At 41.1% G+C, this 15,305-nt stretch overlaps 1 protein-coding gene across 1 annotated transcript; it reads left to right on the top strand.

Moving 5' to 3' along the window:
- The first annotated feature begins 6,218 nt into the window (after window positions 1-6,218).
- On the top strand, window positions 6,219-8,536 carry LOC146578153 (butyrophilin-like protein 2). Its single transcript, XM_085268617.1, has 3 exons — window positions 6,219-6,588; window positions 7,395-7,730; window positions 8,079-8,536. Exons 1-3 carry the CDS (start codon window positions 6,219-6,221, stop codon window positions 8,168-8,170), a joined length of 798 nt encoding a protein of 265 aa, XP_085124743.1. The 3' UTR covers window positions 8,171-8,536.
- The last annotated feature ends 6,769 nt before the right edge of the window (window positions 8,537-15,305 follow it).

The raw sequence follows: 15,305 nt of genomic DNA, 5'->3' as shown, positions 1-15,305 counted from the left end.
TTTTGTTAATTTTATCTCTTCCAGTGTTTGAGAGTCTTTAACAGTGGCGTGTTTAGTCTCTAAGTTCTTTAATGTGAGTAGCAACTCATTAATTTGCATTTGTTTCTCTTTCTTTTGGTACGAGGACCACATGATCAATTTTTCTCTCATTACTGCTTTGGATGCATCCCATGTAACACTTGGGGACACCTCTTGATTATCATTTAATTCACAGTAGTTTTTATACTAATTTCTTACGAATTGTATACAGTTGGTATCATTTAACAAGCTCATATTCAACTTCTAGCTATACTGCTTTATTTCAGTCTCCAGATGTATAGACAAATAAACACCTGCATGGTCTGATATGTCTTTTACTCCTAGGTTACATCTGAGAATTCTATGTCTATCAGTGTTAAACATAAAAAAGTAATCTAACCAGGAGTGTACTTTATGGGGGTATCAGAAAAACGTATAGCCCCTTTCCTTGGGATGTAGCTCCCTCCAAACATCTATCATATTTCCTTCTACAAGAAACTTTTTAACTGTTTTGGTCTCTTGAGTCGTTCTTTTAGTTTTGTTGTTAGAATCTAAGTGGGGCTGTAGTTGTATATTCCAATCCCCACCACAGATAAGGGTTCCCTTAGTATGTTCCGCGATCAGATTAAATAATTTCTTAATAAATTCCTGATTATTGCCTGGCGGCCTATAAATATTTAACAGAGTCACTGGTTTATGATCAATTTGAACCACTACCATAACATATCGTCCTTCTCTATCCCCTATTTGTAGAATTAATTGAAGATTTATTTTATTGGCAATCAGTATTGTAACCCCCCTTGCACAAATCTGTCTATATGATGAATAGTATACATGTTTGAATCCCAAGTGTTTTAACTGCTCATGTTCCGTATTGTTTAAATGGGTCTCCTGCCAAAATACTATATCATGCCTTTCCCTTCTCATTTTAGTTGCTGTCTTTCTCCTCTTAATGGGGTTTTGAAGACCGTTAACATTCAATGATATTAACCTATACTCCTGGAATGACATGGTTTCTTCCTAAAATGCCATCTATGAGATAAACCCTCCCTGCCCCGAGCGATCCGTCCTGAAACTGGACTGATCACTTTCAGGAATACATTTAACGAGCAGATCAATCTGCTCTTTAAATTCGGTGTCTCCTCCTGTGGATGGACTCAAACACCACCATGTGAATTCCATCAGGAATGTCTTGATGCATGCTCAATCATCCACATAAGTAAATCCCCAAAAGTTGATTCTGTTCATCTGGACGTAGCATTTTCAGTGAGAGAAACGTTTCGTCATTTATCCAAGTGACTTCTTCAGTCTGAAACTAGCACCACTGAAGGAACAATGGGCTGGGAGGTCAGTTTCTTGATCATTAATTTGCAAATTCTCATGACCATTGATCAGAACAGACACACAACACCTCTTTGTGTGTCTGTAGTAAAGAGGCAGGAAGTGACGATCGCAGGAAATCTCAAGGACTCTTCTGTGGATCTGAATGACCCACTTTACATTTTACACATGACACAAACATGGTGGAATCTGGTAATTTGCAAATTAAGCATTCTGAAGCTTGCTGGAAGCTTTACAACACAGTGCTCTTTGGTGACATCTAGTGGACAAAATACGAAGAGCAGCTTGAATCTACAAATTGAAAATGAACTGCTTCATTATGATTGCCCCATCTCATGTTGTTTTATAGAAATGTACAAACTCACCATCCTGTCTGACCTGCAGTATTTGTCTGCTGTTTTTAATACATCACAACCACCGGCACACTCTTTACTGCCTTTAAGTCAGTCACACCTGTGCCAGCGGAGCCCTACATTGTATCACTGTGGCGCCCCCAAGTGGTTATGTTTGTCTCCTCCAGTTATATGACTAAGCAAGTTTCCAGCAACAGGGAGTCATTTTCCAAAGTGTTTCCATTCTTGTGACTTAGCCTCAAGGGTGTAGATTTGGTTTTGGCATTGGTGGGGACGGATGATTCAACCACCGAACCCTGCCCTGTTTCTTTTTTTTTCTTCCTTTTTGTCTTTGCTTCTTAATAAAAACAGGAGAAATATACTTGCCTACATACGCTATTCTACATGCTTTTAAACCATTTAAAATCACAATTTATAGTTTTATATGTGAATTATATAATGTTAAGTTACTATTAAACAAATGACTGACTAAGTATTTCAGGCTTTAGTTTACTTCAGCCATATTCCATATAAATCAGGTATCATACAAAAATAAAAATAGCTTCAAATACAGTCATGACAATAAAAGAATATGACTTTAAGGACTTAACAACATTACTTCAGTTATAGTACACCAACATCTGTGCACTAAGGGAACACTGAATGACCTGGTGGTTTTTGTCCATAAAACCACTCATCTAAGATTACCAAAAAGTAAAAGATCTCTCAGCAAAATTATGCAACATTTTAGGCACTATTGCCCTGATCAAATCAGTGAGCTGGGATTTTTTATTCTAAACATGAACTACGGTTACAGCAACAGACATGGACTACTGGTGCCCCACACAACAACTCAATGTCCTCTATGTGAAGGAGCCACACACATGCCTGCTCCTCTCGTTAGCTGAAATGAACTGCTGGCATATTTGTTTTACATCTATGCTGTCCAGTCTCTCCTCGTGGACCTTAGCAATCTTTTTAGTCTTCTGAGAGCACTGAAGCTTCTTTCAGCCTCAGTACATGCGTTTTATCCTCAGATTACAATTATTATTCTGTGCTTGATGTGCCTCACCTTTGGCCCTGGCTCTTCCCCTCTGACTGCACTAGGACATATTTCCACCTGATAAAATAACACATTGATTCAGCCATATAAAAAGTGAGACATGGCAATTCAGATTCTTTGTCAAATAAACACTAATGAAACAATTTACACCAGCAGCCTAACAATTGTTAATAATAATTTAGTATTAACTAGTATTTAATAAATACTAGTTAATCTATAGCACCAAATCATCAGTCAGTCACCTGTGACCTTGCCTCTTCACCTCTGTCCGAGCAACAACATGGCAGAGCTGCCATGTTGCCATGAGACATTCCACATACATGCAGTCACACATGTGCTTCAAATACAGTCATGAACCACCAAGTCATCTTCCAATTTCACCTGTGATCTTGTGTCACCATTCCTCTCTGAGCTTTGTGTTGGTTCTTCTGTCACCTGACAAATAGGACAAACATGACAATAAGAATAAAATGTGGAGCTGCTTCAGTGTTTCTGTCAATTTGTGCAGATCTTGACTCATCAGTAATGTTTGTAGGTTGAGTGCATTTTTAAAATAATTTGTGCAAACTTCAAGGCACATGACATGCCTGCAGTGAGGAGTTGAAACTGCAAGGTGGAATATTTGCAAAATCATGACTACCTCATGATATTTTGTCTCAAAAATTAACCTATGAATATGTCAGTACCACTAGGATGAAATTATTGTGTCACCAACATTTAACGTTAGACATATAATTTTAACAGCCTCTGTAAACTAATATCCTGGCTGCTCAAAGCTGCCGTTTTCTCTGACAGTTTCAATCAAAATTAGAAATGCTGCTCTGAGACTGAGATAACTAATAGTGCTGCATGTTGTGCAGTTAGTTTCCAAAACACGTTATTTGTGGTTACATACACTTTTAGACTGATGTGGGCCAAAGCCTAGCATAGCCTCTAACTATGCTATGTGGAGACTGTCAGAAAACGACTACAAGAAGACAGCTCCTTGGAGGACAGGACCAACTTCACACCCGATCAGATTTGCACCCTGTTAGACCTCTGCCTCACCACTACATATTTCAAGTACAACGAAGGCTTTTACAGACAAAAACATGGCTGTGCCATGGGCTCCCCCGTGTCACCTATTGTAGCCAACCTTTACATGGAGGAAGTGGAAAGGAAGGCTCTTGGGTCTTTCAAAGGAAGAGTACCCAGCCACTGGTACAGATATGTGGACGACACCTGGGTCAAAATCAAGACACAAGAAGTGGAATCCTTCACTGCGCACATTAACGCTGTGGATAAAAACATCAAGTTCACCAGGGAAGACACAAAGGACAACTGTTTGCCTTTCCTGGACTGCGCTGTGCACATTGAAGAGAACGGCAACCTCAACATCGAAGTTTACCGGAAGCCCACACACACGGACCAGTACCTCCTCTTTGACTCCCATCACCCTCTGGAACACAAACTTGGAGTAATTAGGACCCTACACCACCGGGCAGAACATGTTCCCTCTAAGCCTGAAGGGAAAAAGAAGGAACACACACATGTAAAGGAAGCACTCAAAACGTGCGGCTATCCTAAATGGGCGTTCTTAAAGTCAGCAAAGAGGCACAGAAAAGAAGACCAGACACCAGCGAGGGAGGATAAGAAGGACAGACGCAACAACATTGTCATCCCCTATGTAGCCGGTGTATCAGAAAAACTCAGGAGAGTTTTCTCCAAGCACGACATCCCGGTGCATTTCAGACCCAGCAACACACTCAGACACAAACTGGTTCACCCGAAAGATAAAACGCCAAAACACAGACTTAACAATGTGGTGTATGCTGTACAGTGCAGCGAGGAATGCTCAGACCTCTACATTGGAGAGACCAAACAGCCACTTCACAAGCGCATGGCACAACACAGAAGAGCCACCTCCACAGGACAAGACTCAGCAGTCCATCTGCATCTTAAGGATAAAGGTCACTCTTTCAAGGATGCCAATGTTCACATTTTGGACAGATGGTTTGAAAGAGGAGTGAAAGAAGCCATCTATGTCCACTGTGAGCGACCATCTTTGAACAGAGGCGGTGGTTTACCACACCAACTCTCTGCCATCTACACTCAACAAAAATATAAACGCAACACCTTTGTTACTGCTCCCATTCCCCATGGGATGGACGTAGAGACCTAAAATTCATTCCAGATACACAATATAACCATCCCTCCCAAACAGTGGTCACAAATCAGTCCAAATGTGCGGTAGTGGGCACATCTGCTATATTGAGATAATCCATCCCACCTCACAGGTGTGCCACATCAGGATGCTGATCTGACATCATGAGTAGTGCACAGGTGTACCTCAGACTGCCCACAACAAAAGGCTACCCTGGAATGTGCAGTTTTTTGCGCTATTGGGGGTCTGGGGACCCAGAACCGGTCAGTATCTGGTGTGACCACCATTTGCCTCATGCAGTGCAACACATCGTCGCATGGAGTCTATCAGATTGTCAATTGTGGCCTGTGGAATGTTGGTCCACTCCACTTCAATGGCTGTGCGAGGTTGTTGGATATTCGTGGGAACTGGTACACGCTGTCGTATACGCCGGTCAAGCACATCCCGAACATGCTCAATGGGTGACATGTCCGGTGAGTATGCTGGCCATGCAAGAACTGGGACATTCTCAGCTGCCATCTGCCCTGAACAATGTGAACCATGATTCATCCGTGAAGCGCACACCTCTCCAACGTGCCAGACGCCATCGAATGTGAGCATTTGCCCACACAAGTCTGTTACGGCGACGAGCTGGAGTCAGGTCAAGACCCCGATGAGGACGACGGGCATGCAGTTGAGCGTCCCTGAGACGGTTTCTGACAGTTTGTGCAGAAATTGTTTGGTTGTGCAAACCAATTGTTCCAGCAGCTGTCTGGGTGGCTGGTCTCAGACGATCTTGGAGGTGAACCTGCTGGATGTGGAGGTCCTGGGCTGGTGTGGTTACACGAGGTCTGCGGTTGTGAGGCCGGTTGGATGTGCTGCCATATTCTCTGAAACGCCTGTGGAGACGGCTTATGGTTGAGAAATGAACATTCAATGCACGGGCGACAGATCTGGTTGACATTCCTGCTGTCAGCATGCCAATTGCACGCTCCCTCATTGCTTGTGGCATCTGTGGCATTTTGCTGTGAGACAAAACTGCACATTCCAGGGTGGCCTTTTGTTGTGGGCAGTCTGAGGTACACCTGTGCACTACTCATGATGTCAGATCAGCATCCTGATGTGGCACACCTGTGAGGTGGGATGGATTATCTCAATATAGCAGATGTGCCCACTACCACACATTTGGACTGATTTGTGACCACTGTTTGGGAGGGATGGTTATATTGTGTATCTGGAATGAATTTTAGGTCTCTACGTCCATCCCATGGGGAATGGGAGCAGTAACAAAGGTGTTGCGTTTATATTTTTGTTGAGTGTAGGTCTAAACCAGGGCTTCCAAATGTCTCCATCCAAGCTCATGTTGTGTTTTGTTGTCCTCTCAGTCCCCCAGGTGGAGGTGGATTCAGGGGTGGAGTCTGTCCAGCTGCCCTGCAAAACCACACTTCACCTGCCTGAAGATGCTATAGTGGAGTGGAAGGACAGTAGCTATGATGAGGTCCATGTGTATATGAACGGCTCTGACCAAAATGAAAAACAGCACCAGTTTTACAGAGACCGAACGAAGATGAATGAAGACCTGCTGAAAACTGGAGACCTCAGTCTGACCCTGAAACACCCCACAGATGGAGATAACTCCACCTACACCTGCACCGTCTACAGCAGGGAGGGAAACATCCTGCTGAAGAAACAAGTGGAGCTGAAAGTCAGAGGTCAGTGCTGTAGATACAGGTCAGAGGTCAGAGGTCATGTAGGAGTTTATTCTCTAAAAGCTTTTAGTTTGAATCTATTTTCAGTTCATTCAAATAAAATAAATTCTTTGATGTTTTGATCTAAAAGCCAAAAATGTCAGGCAGAGCAACTGTGTGTTTAAATGAACAGACTAAGAAGACGATTACAAATCATCCTAAGTTTGGGGTGGTGACTTGTACAGAATGAGAGGCACCCTGAACCAAAACGGCTACCACTGCATTCAGCAACACCATCCAGAACCCTCTGCTAGTTGGTCAGGGACTCATCCTACAGCAAGATAATGACCCAAAAGTGCAAGCTATGCCAGAACTACCTCAGATAAAAAGAACAAGGTGGTAAGCTTGAAAACATGGAGCGTCCATCAAGTATCCAGACTTAAACCCCATCGAGCTGGTTTGGGATGAATTGGACAGAGGAGTGAAAGCAAAGCAGCCTACAAGTGCAACATTTATGGGAACTTCTGCAACAGATATAGAAAGAACTTTCTGAAGAATATTTGATTTCTATTGTAGAAAGAACGCCCCAGGTGTGTTCAGCTGAAGTGCTCTAATAGGGTGATATGATACTACAAGGTCATTAAGATAGAGATAGAGAAGAGGGGGCCTGATTATTTAAGACCTTGTATGTGAGGAGCAGGATTTTGAATTCTGGATTTAACAGGAAGCCAAAACAGGAGAAATCTGCTCTCTTTCTAGTCCCTGTCAGGACTCTACTGCAGCACCATTCACACTTTGTACAGCTCATATTGTGTTTGTTGTCCTCTCAGTCTCTCGGGTGGTGGTGGAGGAGGGGGAGGAATCTGTCCAGCTGTTCTGCAAAACCACAAAAAACCTGCCTGAAGATGGTGAAGTGCAGTGGGAACGTGAAGAACCTGAACCTTCATTGATCGTCCAGGTGTATGAGAACGGCTCTGACCAGCCTGAAGAACAGCATCACTTTTACAGAGACCGAACGAAGATGAATGAAGACCTGCTGAAAACTGGAGACGTCAGTCTGATCCTGAAACAGCCCAAAAAGAAAGACAGTGGGAGATACACATGTAGCGTCTTGACTAATGACAAAGTCACAATCAGATTCAAAACAGTGCTACTCAAAGTCAAAGGTTTGTACGCCCGCGTGTGTGTGTGTGTGCACGTGTGTGTCTGTCTTATTTTCTGTGTGTGTGTACGGGTTCTTACTATCTTGGTGGGGACCAAAATCCCGGTCCCCACGGGGTTAAAAGCTATTTTCACACTCAAAATGTGGTTTTAGTGTCAGGGTTACAATTAGGTTATGGTTTAGGGTAAGGGTTAGACATTCATTTTTGATGGTCAGAGTTAGGGTAAGACGCTAGCGAAAACATTATGTCAGTGGGATGTCCCCACGAGGATAGCAATCCAGACGCGCGCGCGCGCGTGTGTGTGTGTGTGTGTGTGTGTGTGTCTCTGACTGTCTTGTGTCTCCTCTGCAGGGAGAGTTCAGGTCCAGCATCAAACAGGGGACATCAGGAACAGAAGCAGCTCCATTGATCCGACTCCTCTGATGGCTGATCAATCAGTTTGATCTGTGTGTTCTTTGATTATTGATCAGTGATGTCAGAGTGGAGTCAGTGTGATGTTGTTGTTGTGTGTTTGAGACTTTTAGTGTCCATGAAGGTCTCTGCTGCCGTAGATCCTCTGAACTGTGACAGAGGTCTCACTCTGGAGGAAACTCTCAGCACTTTCCAGCAGCTCCTCCATCATGGAGGACGTTCCCTCACTGTAACAGGTGGAGGAGAGAGGAGAGGAAGCACAGGTGGATCCTCTGAGGAAGAGGAGCGTTCTCACAGTAATGTTACAACATGAAAAACAAAGGACATTATCACATACAGGGCTCTAGAGTGTGACCAATTTGGTCTCAAATGCGACCAAATTTTTCAGTGGTGCGACTAAAAAATATTTGGTTGCATCTGTGCGACCAACTGTTCGGGTAGCAAAAAAAAAAAAAAATCTGCAACCTTCCCTGTGGTCAACAACAGACACACATTATGCCCCTATCGTGGACTAAACCAATCAGAGATAGTCAGGGGCGGGACCTCTCTGATTGGCCGTGGTCCAGTTGAAAGTGCAGGTGGAAGTGGGAGGTGAGTAGCTTGAATAAAGCGATATCAATTCATTAAATCCTGAATCGACTTTTAAATATAACTGTGTTTTGCCAGAAACGCCAGATTCTCAGATTAAAGCTCACAAAACCATTTCAACAACAACCAAACAGCAAACGAGAGCAGGTACACGGACTCCACACAGAGACGTAAACACAGACCGACGCATCAGAATCAGCTTTGTCTTTCTCGGCTTTCTCACCCGACGGCCCGCAGACGGACACGCTGTCGGAGCTTAGCGATCCTGATGCGTCCGGTCCGCGCTGTGATTACGTCTTTTTGTGCTGATTCTGAGCTGCAGGTTTTGTCTCTCCAACCAAAATTCACCGAGCCAGCAGCAAAAGGAGCAGCAAACTACGCTTCACATTTGATCAATGTCGTCATTAATTTTGCTGTTTTGCTTCCACGACTATTAAAATCACATCCATGCACAGCTAGCTCTCTCTCTCTCTCTCTCTGTACTTCAAGAACGGTTTCCCGTCTCCAATCTCTGTTTTCTGTATTATTCATTGGCTTATTACCCACCAGTCTACCGTTGTTTACAGCGCTGTGGCTGCTGTCTTTTTCTTTTTTCACTTAAATGACCTCGGACAAGAAAGCCTGTTTTTTCTGTTGTTCAATACTGAAGAAATTTAAACTTTATATGCAGAACATTGTAGAATATTTTTAAGGTTTTCTGCTATAAAAAGCCAGACCAGGAAAATCTCCTTCATGTTTTTCTGTTTTATTCTCAGTTACTTTCACACAAAGGCATCTTTTTTTTATTTTTTTTTTAATTTATTTAGGACAGTGCATGTTAATGAACATAAATGTAAAGAAAAAATTACATGAATGTAAACATACCAGATTATAGCCAAGGGCTAATTTCCATCTGTTGTCCTTAAGCATAAAAATAGACATAATAATTCATAAAAATTCATCATTCATTCATAATAAAAACTCCATCACCAAACTTACACATACACACCATTCTGTTCCCAAATAAAACATTAAAACTATACAACTCATACATGATCACACACTTGATTTGTCCATAATCTGCTGTGATGTTCACAATTCTGATGAAGTCAGTACTGATAAATGATCAGAATTATAATATTTCTGACTGTCTGAGGCTAAGTTGAATCGAATCGGGACTTTGAAAACCAGAATCGAATGGATTATAGAAATCAGTGATGATACCCAGCCCTATGAGCAGCCTAGGCATGACAGAAGTGGATGTAGCTGTAATAGGAAAAGAACTATTGCTAACTTTTCTGTTAAGTTAAGGCCTGATCCTTCTGAAATTCATAGCCAGTGCTCTGACACGGTGTCATCAATCTTTGAATGCTGAAAAAGCCCAGTGTATCCAGAAAAACACATTATATTATATCAATTATTATAAAATTTGTGTGCGCCTAACTTTTGTGCCGGTACGCCTAACTTTTTAAAGTTAGGCGCACCGGCACGCCCATGGCAAAAAGTTAGTCTAGAGCCCTGCACATAGTATTAAAGTATATCACATCAGTCCATGCTGTCCCCTCACTGAGTGTCTTAACATTATTTACTCAGTAACAAACATGAACTTGTATTATCAGCAAGTGTGTGTATTTTTTTAGTTAGAATATCAAATTAGTTTTTGATTGTTTTTGTGCAGCACTTTGGTCAGCTGTTATATTGTTTAAAAGTGCTTTAGAAATGAAGTGAAAGTGAAATAAAGAAATGTGATAATATCGATCCTTTGAGACCCCACATTCAATGGTTTTACTGTGAGATATTACAGGTGTCTATCGCTCCCTTCCATACACCTGAGTGCTGTGGCCCTGACACCATCGTGGTATAAGCACCAATAAAAGTCCACACTCATCTTCATTATGAAGGTCGACGGCAGAGTGTGAGCTCATCTCCATTAAAAGTGTCCTCAGACCTGGACTGAGATTCAGAGTGAGAGGAGAGCTCAGGGACCGCCTACAAAGTGCAACACCAACAAAAAAACCAATGAAGTTTGGTGACTGTGTTTTTAATGGACGTCTACTTTAAATAACTTGATAAAGTGTGTCGAGTTCATCACTGTAAATGTACATATTAGTAAAAATGGTTTGATAAAAGCAGATCATGAGGAATTTTTAGATTTTTCACTGTGAGAAGAAGTTACTTAATAATTCTAATTTAAAAAGATCAGATTTGTATTTATTACGGCAGAATGATGGACAAGATGGCCCTGCAGTATAAAGTCATCTGGGAGAAACGCCACTGTACATGATTGGAGCAGCAACATGTGTTGCACTTTGTAGGTGGTCCCTGAGCACTTCACTCCACCCAGCTGCACCCCATTTCTTCATGCATATGGTGTCACATCCTGCATTATGTATGCTTAAAATACATCAAATGCAGTAAGTATACACATTTTTCATATAAATATAGTGTATAACCTTCCTTTTTTCTTTAGCCCACGTAATAAACTTTCCAGTTACATAAAACATCTGAATTTATGTATTGTAAAGTTCATATAATAAATAAGTATGTAGCCCAATAAATACAAAATTTTGAAAGCACAATTTGTTGATCTGAGGTCCTAAAACTGGCACTTTTTGACTACTTTTGATTCTACATTTGTTTTTCACCTTTAAAAACTATTTTCCTTGTTTGGTATCAACCTCATGTGTTTGAATTTACAGTTATTTTTTCATTAACATACTGTATTAACACAACTGATCTGAAATTACACAAAAACATAAAATTCTAGCAGTAGTTATATTTTTTTTACTGTAAAAACATGTTTATTGAATGATTTTCATATTATGAAATGCAAATATGCATTTGTACATTTCAAAAACCTATGCATACATTTTGTAAACAATAAAGTTATATACAACTATTTACCCAAAAATGCAGCCCCTGCATCTGGCATTTTTGTACAACCATTTAAAAATATTCAATACACAATAAGATGCCCTCAAATCTTTTGTTCCAGCACAAAAAATACAGCTGTAGCCAAAAGTTTTGAGAATGACACAAATATTGGTTTTCACAAAAATTTGCTGCTTCAGCTTTTATGATGAAAAAATGAAAATTAACTTGATCTCAAAACACCCATTTCCACTGCATTTCATTGCCGCCATAAAAGGAGCTGCTGAGATCATTTCAATAATCTTCTCGTTAACACGGGTGAAAATGTCTATGAGCACAAGGCTGGAGATCATTGTGTTGCGCTGACTGAGTTAGAATAGCAGACTGGATGTGTTAAAATGAGGGTGAAGCTTGAAATCATTGTTCTTCCTCTTAACCAGACCTTCCCAAAGTGTGGGGCAGAGCCATTGCAGGGGGGCTGCTGGAGGAAAAGGGTGGAAAAAAACAAAACGCTTGGACACTGCTAGCACGGGGGCCTACAGAAACGCAAAGCAGGAGCTGAAGCATCGCTGAATATGTTTCCAAACCAACTTCATTCTAAGCCAAAGACTAGAAAATATGGTGAAGCAAATCTTCCCTTTGGTTTCACCTGCACAAGTGCCGAGGTAGCTCTCCCTGCAGAAATGGTTTTCCCTGCGTCAGGAGCACACGCTGGGCTCTCCAAATAACGGACAAACAGGATCCCACATTCTTGATTTTTAGGTCACAAACACTTCTTGTAATGACTAACTACTCCTGACATTTTGGAGATGTTTGCTCTTTATACAGTAAAGTTACAGCAGGATACAAATAACATCAGGCTGATCCTGCCACGATTTGTTCCCCCGGTTCAAATCACAGACAAACAGGATCCCACAGCTGTTTATGTTTTTAAGCCCATTTTACACAGAGAGGCATTTTTTGAAAAATGTATTGATAGTAATGTTGAATATTATTACACAAGTAATCTGCAATAAGTTACAGGTAGTAAGAAAATAAACTACTAACTCTTTTACGCTGCGTCCGCACCTACACGGGTATTTTTGAAAACGCAGCTGTTTCGTCCACGTAAACGGCGTTTCGAATCACCGAAAACTGAGATTTTTTTAAAAACTCCTTTTTTGCGTTTACGTGTGGACGAGGAATACAGAGTTGGTCACTCAACGTCAAAGGTATGTGCCTTTTTTCACGTCATGCTGCGCGCCACGTTATTGTTTACATGAGAGGAATTGCAGATAGAGACAAAATACTGTTAATCTGACTATCTGCAGGTTTTACACACTTACATACATACACACAGTTACTGTCCCTCCATTTAGAAAGGCAGAGGCAGATTATTTTACGTGTAGTTGTTTTTTTCTTGTATTTGCTTAATTGTTTACTAAATGTTGGAGATGTGAAATAAACCGCAATGGAGCAAAATATGGGCGTGTGTGGTTGGATGATGTGTGCGCGTGCACGCGGGGGCGTGCGGACATTTTTCTTGTAAAACAAAGGGGGGGCCAGCAAAAAAAGTTTGGGAACCACTGCTCTTAACCATGGTTAAGAGGAAGAAACACATGCAGCCATCATTGCATTGCATAAAAAGGCTGTTGTTGCTACTAAGATTGCACCTAAATCAACTATTCATCAGATCATCAACAACTTCAAGGGAAGAGGTTCAATTGTTGTGTGCGCCAGGACCGTGTCCTTGTGACAAAGTGGCTAGAACGGAATTAATTTGACATTTGTCACTTGCATATATTGTTATTTTGTGTTTTGTTATTTTACAGTCAGCTATAATGCTTTGATTTAGACATTGCTGGTGTAACTTCTCTTAACACACCCTGGTTTTGTTTGTGGTAGCAGTAGTTACATCCTTTACATCCATGCATGTGTTTTAAAGCAAACACTACTAACTATCAGGTCATCTGAATTTTCTTCTGTTTACAGACACATGTCTGGTAAATTATGTTTCTTTATGTTGCTTTGGTTATACTTACCATGTTGTGCATTCAGGTCCTATATGTGAGACAGGTGTAGGGGAAGGGCTGCCCGCTACTTCCTGTTTATATAGGGTCATGAGGTCAATGATTGCATCACTGGGTGTAACCAAATGGAGAGTTTTTCATTTTGTATAGTATTATTTGTTTTCTTTAAAGTAGCCTTTTGAGTTATATTGTATGCAGTGTTTTACTTTACAAACTATTTAGTTGAGTAAATGAGTTTGTCAGTTTCATGCATGACTTTATTCCTGTTCTTTGTTTAGAATTGTATTTTATTTGGTTTGACCTATTTTGTTTCAATGGTAGGGACTAACGAGGTCAGGTGTGGGCAAAGTCCTGTATAAAGCAAGTGGGATTTTTGCATGCCTGATTGATTGTTTTATGGTAAAAGTAACTTAAAGAAGTCCAGACGCCTTTCTTTGCAAGCTCCTTTGACTACGATGACCTGGATGCCTGAGAATAGTGATGGCTAAATGAAGCTTTCCGAAGCACTGAAGCTTGTATTGAAAAACAGTTCATTACTCGAAGTTTTTCAACACAGTCCTCTCTGGTGACATCTGGTGGCGAATATTTTGAAGAGCAGCTTGAATCTGCAAAATAAAACGGACTGCTCAATTATCGCTGCTCACTCAAGAGTGGAGTTCTCTCTGATATTGGGCCACCGTTCCGTTGCTTTGAACATGTAATTGGTTTTGTTTTCTCGATTGGGGGGCTGAAAAAAATGTAATGCGTATTTGCGTAATACATTTTGATCAATAAACTTTCCCTATTTAAACATGCACTATGGTGTGGCCTTTCTTTGCTCATAACTCCTTGATGTTGGTAAATACAATAAGTGAGCAATATATATAATATACATATGAGAATGCACAGCACATTATGGAGTATGCCCCTGCTGTGAAGTCCTGCCTCCATCTACTTGTCATTTAATCACTGGACAGCTGGACAGGTTCATACAAAATATTAGATGAGGCCAATTGTCCTATACATATTTTTGACCTAGGGGTGGGATTGATTGTGAACTGGAAAGGGAAAATGCTTAGGAAGCTGAGTACGGCTGCATCGTCACTGATTTGTAGAATCATTTTGATTCGATACAAGATCCGATTCAATTTGATTGGAATCTGGAAAGTTTTGCCTCAGTCAAAAATATTACAATTCTGGTCATGTATCAGTATATATCCATAATTTCGTATCTATTAAAAGAAAGCTGACACATGTGAGACTCAATTAGAGATGTAAACAGAGAGTTATGAAACCTGCAGCTGCAGAAGCCAGCGAAGAAAAAGGAGGCAAACACAGCGCGGACCCGACGACACATCAAAATCTGACTCTGACGCGTCGGGTCCGCGCTCTGTGTTCACGTTTATATGCAGAATCCGTAAACCTGCTCCCAGTTACTGTTTTAGCTGCATGGTGTTTGACGACATGTTGTGAGGTTTAACCTGAGATGCTGGCGTTTCAGGCATAATAACGTTAATTTACAAATCGACACGGGATTTTAATGAATCAATATCACTTTATTCAATTTAGCATGGATTGTAATCAGAAAGGCGATAATCAAAACCCACCCCTAATCAAGAACTTGCAAAGTAAAAACATGCTCTATGTCAGGTAGCCCTTTTGTTAGTTACATTTAAAAAGAGGATTAGTGTTACTGCGCTGGCTGAGTCTGTTTCTTTTCTTAGAAATAGTTTCTCCTGCC

This window comes from Mchenga conophoros, linkage group LG3 (genome assembly GCF_057382185.1).
Source record: "Mchenga conophoros isolate Kocher_MC1m ecotype Shallow Benthic linkage group LG3, M_conophoros_male_GT1.1, whole genome shotgun sequence".
In the NCBI taxonomy this organism is placed as follows: Eukaryota; Metazoa; Chordata; class Actinopteri; order Cichliformes; family Cichlidae; genus Mchenga; species Mchenga conophoros.
This window is presented reverse-complemented; position numbering and strand designations above follow the sequence as displayed.